General features: G+C 43.5%; 1 protein-coding gene across 1 annotated transcript; it reads right to left on the bottom strand.

Annotated features, from left to right (window-relative positions):
* Positions 1-1,413: 1,413 nt before the first annotated feature.
* On the bottom strand, positions 1,414-8,003 carry LOC112077040 (filamin A-interacting protein 1-like; the record flags this gene model as incomplete). The annotated part of the gene is given in 4 exon segments (XM_024143645.2): positions 1,414-1,464; positions 1,467-1,519; positions 1,522-1,627; positions 6,129-8,003. Coding segments are annotated over 4 exon segments (2,070 nt in total), but the record flags the coding sequence as incomplete, so codon positions are not given.
* Positions 8,004-8,006: the final 3 nt, after the last annotated feature.

Genomic DNA, 8,006 nt, shown 5'->3' with positions numbered 1-8,006 from the left:
CTTCTCTCTTCCTGCCGTCCTCCCCTCCCCAACTTTCCTCTGTACTTGGAATAGATGCCTGCCCTTAGTGTTGCTGTTCCACTGCTCCTGCCATCTCTGCACCACGACTGTCCTWATTACTCCCKTAWGCCTCTTCCTTGCTAATCGGCATCTCCACATCCACCTCCTCTCTCCTAAGGGCCTGTTTAGCCAGCACATCTACTTCCTCATTCCCTTCCACCACCACATGGGCTGGGACCAAATCAAAACCTATCTGGATACCCATCTGTCTCACCCGGGCATGAATTTGGAGTACCTCATATAACAGGTTGGAGGCTACTGCTAAGAAAACTTCACAGATAATCTGCATCTCCCGCCAAGAATGACCCACGGAGGTGTGGTTTTCTGATCACCTGACTGACCCATCAACATGATTGGTCATCGTTGAAACAGGTGTGTGCTTTGCAATTGGAGGATGTCATTTTGAGTTGAACCATGACGAGAGCCTCTGATATACAGGTAGGCCTGCATTTACACAGTGGTGAAATTCTGTGATGGAATACTGTGAGAATTACCCATTTTTAAAAAACTATTATTAGCTTGCACAATTCATATTCCCACCAGATTGGGATTTTTTTTTTAATGTCCCATATTTCAGGCAGAGCAAGCTGGGTTTCTTATATTTAAAATAAAATGTCAATTTGTATATGTATATGTAGGTATAAAAACAATATTTATTGATAACCAAATAATAGGCTGATCATTACATTTTAGAGATCATCACTGAGGAGGTCGCATTCAACATAAAATACCAATAATACACACGTACATTATTGAAACTGTTAATAACATTCCTTTTTTTGCCACTCATAGAATTAGACTAATTACGTAGTGGATGTAAATTAGAGTAGGTCTACCACATTAAAATAGAAATACAGTTCATGTTTCAAGGGGATAATACACATTCATATTGTAATGGTATTAGCAATAACAGTAGCCTATATATATATACATATATATGTATATATATATATCATAATTGATCAATTACTGCAATTACTGCTCACCAGGGGTGCAACTTTGGTTTTAGAGGTGGGGGGACATAATATATATATTTTTATTTTATTTTTCCTACCCAACCACTCCGAGGCGTCCGCATGGTCCTAAAGTACACCGTTGCCTCGTTTTGTATCACATTCCAATTATAAAACGGGGACATGTCCCCCCATCCCCAGTAAAAGTTGCGCCCCTGCTGCTTACACAGAAAGATCAGTGAATTTTCTTTTGTAAACACATATGCTAGTTAACCTAGGCCTACTAATCTTCCTATTTTGGTGTTTTCATTATCAATACGGAGGCACACAAAAGCAGAAGTCTTTGTAGCAACAGGAATACATTATAATTGAGATCATAATGTGATGATACATCCAAGGGTGTGACGTTTATATTCTAGTGGGGCCATTGACCATATTTAGGTTGTTGGCTGCACTCTGAGTACCCTGCAGTGCCTTCTCTGAGGAGAGCGCTGTCTGGGGCTGTCTTTATTGCTCTGCCCTGGATTGACCACACTGTTTGTTCCTTTTGTACTGTAGGCTTTAGGTTTGGGGATCCTGGTTGGGCCTGGGCGTCGGAATGCTTCCAAGGGGATCTGAGATAGATGGAGAGAAAAAGAGGATCAATATCCTTACGATATATAACTGTAGGTTGTTTATCAAACTGACCACAAGATGGTGCCAAATCATGTTTTTTGGCATACAGTAGCAAATACCTAGCAATTTTTGAGAAACCACATCACAAAATAATTCATTACATGCTTATTAAGACATGTACAGGCTCATGTATGCGGGGCAGTATAACAAGTAGACTAATAAAACATTACTCTTTAAGTAAAGCTTTGACCATTTTTTCAACACATCCGACCGCTGTAAAGAATGGAACTAAAGAAATCCACGATTCCCTTTCTGAAACTGTCTTTGGAGTTTATAGAGCTATTCACACACAAGTAATTGTTTTGCTCCCAAAGAAGGCTTATAAGAGAGAGTGGGAAGGGAAAATGTTTGGAGACAGGTATTGGATCGTGTTTTAGCACCAACTGCCAAAACAGTCACAGGAAATGTCTCCCATGGGGTTTGCATCACTGCATTGTTTACTGCACAATCAGCTTAAAATGTCATCTAATGCTCCTAGCGCTCCGTCTCAGCTCTGCAGAAGGTGATGTCACCGTAGGAGCTCTTCATGTTTGTCATCGCTCTGCGTTTAGTTTAAACCCCCCTCTGCTCTCTGCTCAGCCTAAACCCTCTCTGCTCAGTCTAAACCCCCCTCCCCTATCTTTGCTCAGTTTAAACCCAGTTATTGCCCAGTTTTAAACTCCTCTCTCTCTCTGCTTAGTTTAACCCCCGCTCTCTCTCTCTGCTCAGTTTAAACCTCTCTCTCTCTGCTCAGTTTAAACCTCTCTCTCTGCTCAATTTAAACCCCACTCTCTCTCTCTGCTCAGTTTTAAACCCCAACTCTTCTCTCTGCTCAGTTTAAAACCACTCTCTCGGCTCAGTTTAAGCCTACTCTCTCTTTCTACTCAGTTTTAATCCCTCTCCCTCTCTCTCTCTCCTCTTTATCTCTGCTCAGTTTAGACCCCCCTCTCCTCTCTGCTCAGTTAAACTCTCTCTCTCTCTCTACTCGTTAACCCCTCTCTCTCTGCTCAGTTTAACCCACTCTCTCTCTCTACTCAGTTTAATCCCTCTCTACCTCCTCTCGTTCTCTTTCCTCTGCTCAGTTTAAACCCCACTCTCTCTACTCAGTTTAAACCCCTCTCTGATCCTCTGTCTGCTCAGTTTAAACCCTCCTCTCTCTCTGCTCAGTTTAAACCTCTCTCTCTCTCTGCTCAGTTTAAACCTCTCTCTCTCTCTCTACTCAGTTTAAACCCCACTCTCTCTCTGCTCAGTTTAAACCCACTCTCTCTCTCTCTCTACTCAGTTTAAATCCCTCTCTACCTCTCTCTCGTTCTCTTTCTCTCTGCTCAGTTTAAACCCCACTCTCTCTACTCAGTTTAAACCCCTCTCTGATCCCTCTGTCTGCTCAGTTTAACCCTCCTCTCTCTCTGCTCAGTTTAAACCTCTCTCTCTCTCTGCTCAGTTTAAAACCTCTCTCTCTCTTTCTCCTCTGGCTTTAATGTAACTGCATGTTGAGACTAGAGAGATGATGATGAGAGCGCTTAGAGCAAAGAAAGACAAGAAGGGGAATAGATGATGATGAATGCGGCCCAAATGGCACCCTATTCCTATTGGCCCTGGTCAAAAGTATTGTGTATATAGGGAATAGGGTGTCATTGGGGAGGCGGTTCKTCATGCACATTAAGGCATTCTCCCAGACCTGTTGCGCAATATAGGTTATTATACTGTAGGTTTAAACGTTGCAGCTTATTTCATCACTCTTTCTTTCTCTGAGAGAGAGCTCTTGTGAGACACTCCAGTTTCATGCCGAAAGCTATTGAGTGAATCTACCCAGTCCAAGGAGTGAGTGGTTAAATGCTGTTAAAGACCAACTGTAAGTGAGTGTGTATAAGGGTTTTATGGTTTAGAAAATTAATTCTGAAACGTGCAATGAACCATGTCCTTAAATCCATGCAGGACATAKATTTGAAATGTGTTTTGAAAATGAGGTTAATGGACCAGAAAATCTGTGTGGGTCATGTCAGGGGGGCATGTTGATTTTACACAGAATGACCTTTAATTATAAGCCTCCTCCCTTTGGAGGCATGCAACAGGAGTACTAGAGTAAGCACTTCCTCTGCCACGGACAGACCAGCCTGCAGTTCACTAGGCCGGCCTGCGTTCTGCAATTCTGGCAAAGATGCACGGTTGTCTCCATGGCAACAAAACACAGGATTTGTTTGGTGCTTGGATTGTGGTGCGAGACACTATTTCACAGCACACTGCTGGGTCTCAGGATGCTCTTTCATTCACAATATGAGGCCTTTGTTTGAAATGGGCCCTGCCCTGTCCGTTTATTTGCCTCTCCTTGTTCATTGGGCCTATCGGTCAAGGTMTTTGGATACCATTGTGATGATGACCGTTATTGTAAACTACACGTGAATCCCATCAACTCCTAAACTAGCCTGGGATTAGCCTATGCAGGGTCGCCAGAAACCGCTTACATCCGGTTTTCAGGGATACAATATTTTCAACCTAACTTCTGTTTCCCCTGAATAACGGATGTGGGAACTRCGCTCAGYCGTCTTTTTACGCCTGCTACATTAGGTTAGCCTGTGATGTACACTGAAGATTAGTCTCGCCTCTGATTGGCTACTGTACTTTCTGTATTGAAAAACAGCACAGTGGATGATGGTGCTGTGTGATTGTATAGCTTACATAGACCTTAGATTTAGCTGACATGCCAAAGGTCATGCGTCAAGTGAGATATAAAAAAGGAAAGGGTGTGTCAGACTATGAAGCCATCATCCATACTACTTGCACTTTGCTCTCATTCGATATGGACTGTGATGTTATTTTTACATCAGAACATATGATCTGCCTGGCTCAAACAATGACCTCACTAGATGTGAATAAGTACGATCAGATAGATAATGACATGGAGGATATTTAAGGACACAGCTGCTCTGATCCCTTGAATGAATAGCATCTTGTTTAGCCTGCAAATTATTCTTGGGCATTGAGAGATTGMGATCCTGTTTCCAAACGTCAATGCTCCCAGCCTGAATCGATTTAAAGCTTGATATAGACACCTCTTTATAGTGATACTGACTCAGAGGGTATTTGGATTGGGTGTGCATTTTCACATGCGTGAATGGATCTGACACATTTATGCTTCATTCAGGTGAGCTTTATATTACCAATGTCACTCAGAAGTCTCTTCATGATAAGCCAGTGCTTTGAGTGATGAGTGTGGTTTTTCTTCATTCCTATACTGCAATCTATTTGCATTGTTGTGTAGGTTGCATGATCATTTGCCATTAAAGCCATTTAAAACAACTGTATGTATTTGCAAAAGAATCAACAACACTATGATGAACGTAAAGAATATTGATTCAAATTGATGCAGAGAGTTGCAGCAAAGGAAACATCCACTTGGAGAAGACCCTCAATAGTTAAAGCATCTCTTGTTCGTCCAAGCTGACTCACATGTACTTTCCATGGTATCATTAAAGAGGAACTTCAAATTCACTCATGCTAGTCTTTGCTCTTGGTAACTGGGTTTTTGTGTTTGGGATAGAAGGAGAAACTATGACATCACCAGCCTATGAATTTAACTCAGCCAAGAAAACACATGTCAGAATTCCCTGGCCTTTTTTTCCGTTTTCTAATAAATTCTGGATGTTCACACAAGAGTTCTTCTGAGAGTCCTGCTAGTAAAAAACATAAATTAAGTGGCTCTAAAATGTCCTATTCATTGTATGTGTGTGTCTTGATGGTTGAAGGACAATGGACTTCTATCAGAGGTTGATATTTTTCAAATGGTTAAGGTAGCACTTGAGCAGTGAAAATTAGATCACAATGAACAAATACAATATAAAAAAGAAGTTAGAAAACATGCATAAATAAAAACATTTAAATATATATTTTAACCTTGAAATATATTCCTCATTTTCATCATTCCGCATGCAGGGTTTCCACTTCTGATGAGTAAATGAAATTGCAAGCATGGATGACAAACTAAAACATAACTTTTGCACACTTTAATATTTAGAAAATAAATCAGCTTAAACAAAATGCAAGTTGTGTAATATGAAGTTTAAACACAATTGAAACGGTCCATCAGTGAATAGTCTTAGTACATGGTATATTTACCAAATAGCATATACAGTAAAGTTACCCCGGTGTTCAGTAAAAGTTTCTTACTACAAGTGCCTTCAAAGGGTTATTGTTTTGTTTTGTATTTGAATGACAATTCATGCATGCAAAATCTTTCCAAACAGAACCAAACAAACAAACAAACCCCAAACACAAACAGAGAAGTGGTTAGGTCGGCCTCTCTTCATACAGAAAAATGGAGGTGGATGGATCAAGATCGGATGACTAGGGATTGAGGAGGTTGGGTTGGGATAGGTGGTGGTAATGGGTGGGGACAAACTAGGGTTTACTAATGGGGTGAGGTCTCTTGGGATGGGGAATCAGTCAATCATAGGCATTACTTACTGTAATTTGTGAAGGCCTTTTAGATGTTGGCTTTATAGTGATGCTACTTGTGATTTTGCTGTTGCCTTTGACAGGGGTACCATTGGATAACACAGGAGTTCTCTGCTCCTGCCCAGGTGAGTAGCATGGGCTCACAGGCTGGGGTGTAGTGTTTAAGCTCTGAATAAAGGGGCTCCCTAAGTGAATGTGGATTTTGTTGTCCTCTGTGGTGATGACGTTGGGGCCGGAGCTGTTGGACCTCTGAACCTGCCAGCTGCTCTGCCTCTCTGGTGTCACCCTGAAGACTGCATGKCCTCCCATGACCTCTACTGGCTCCGTGGACAGGGACCGGTCAGGAGTGCCTGTTGTGACCGACACGATCTGGATGGGTGACATAGCCCTGTCTGGAGTGACCGACCCAGAGGAGTCTGGGGTCATCGCTCTAGAGTAGGTGGCCATGGTGAAGGGAGATATGGCTCGATCAGGAGTGCAGGGGGAACCATCTGASGAGGGGGACCTTTGACCTTTGTTTCTGGTAGTCGGGGAGATGGATGCGTTCTGAATTATGGTGATTCTTTGTTTGGGTGGACCTCCGCTTGTGGGGATGACTGCAGTGCTTGTGTATGACTGGGTGTTTTCTGCGGTGGGGCTGGTGATTTCTAGCATGGCCATGTTATGCCCGTGGTCTGGGGTTACCTTGATGTGCAGTGGTTGCCCGGGGCTGTGTGTCAGAAACACGTCTCCTTGCTGCACATGGTTCCCATTCTGTCTGGGAACCTGCACTTTCCCATTGACTGGGTTGTGGCTTTCTTTGGTTTTGAGAAAGGGGACTCTCCTGATGTTGTTGTTGAGGTTGTTGACATTGTTGAAGAGGGAGGGGTTACATTGGGCGAGGGGCAGCTCATTGTTGTAGTTTGGATCGTCCTCAGAGTCACTCTCTTCGTACAGTTTTCCGTTCACCACGGCCCGCTCCAGTGGGGCGATGCTCTTGTAGTTGGGTCGAAGGTGGTCTGCTGGATCTGTCTGTACCTCCTTGGTGCACACCTGTAAGTCTGAGAAACGTCTGCCGTTCATGCCTGGGCGGAGACTTTTGCTGAAGCGACGGTATCGCTCCAGCTCCCGATTGAGGGTCTCCATCTCTCTGGCCAGTTCTTTATTTTTCACCTCTTGCAGAGTCAGTTTTCTTTGCAAGGTGGAGTGGTCGTTTTTCATGCGACAGATGTTTTCCTCTGTGCCCATATATTCATGGATCTTCTCTTTTAGGGCTGCCACCTCTCGGGTCAGATGACTGGACTTGGCCTCTTCCTCTTTCAGACGCTTGTAGAGGATGTGCTCCTGGTTGGACTCTTGCTTCTCTGCCAGTTGGTACTTTAAGAGCTCGTTCCTGGATATTTCCAACTCCTCCATCAAGGCCGTTGCTCGCTCTTGTTCCCTGGAGTATCTCTTCTCCATTGACTCAAACTCATCCTCAGTCTTCAACAAGTCGTCTTCGACAACCTTCATATCTTTAAGTTTTCGCCTCAGGCGCTCAACTTCCTGTGTAAGGTCTTTGACTTTGTAGTCCTCTTGTTGGGAGCGGTTGGCGATGGGCGCCTTGATGTTTTCCTCTTTGGCTTTGTTCCTCAGGAATTCCCTCTCTGCAGCTTCCAGTGACTGCAACCTCTTCTTCATCATGGTAACTTTGGACTGCAGGTCATTGCTCTTTTCCTCCTCGGCTTGGAGCTTGGCCTTGAGTTCATCCCTGTCCTTGGTGGCGCCACACATTTTCTCCTCAAGCTCAGCATTCGACCTTAGGGCTTTCTTGCTCTCCTCGATAAGCTTCTCTGTTACTGTTGTGACTTTGTCCTGCTCAGCTTGTAGTTTGCCAGTGCTGTTATGGACCTTGTCCTCCATCGCTTT

The sequence above is a fragment of the Salvelinus sp. IW2-2015 genome, unplaced genomic scaffold (assembly GCF_002910315.2).
Source record: "Salvelinus sp. IW2-2015 unplaced genomic scaffold, ASM291031v2 Un_scaffold4223, whole genome shotgun sequence".
NCBI classification, from domain to species: Eukaryota; Metazoa; Chordata; class Actinopteri; order Salmoniformes; family Salmonidae; genus Salvelinus; species Salvelinus sp. IW2-2015.
The sequence above is the reverse complement of the archived record's forward strand: the minus strand, read 5'-3'. Positions and strand labels throughout refer to the sequence as shown.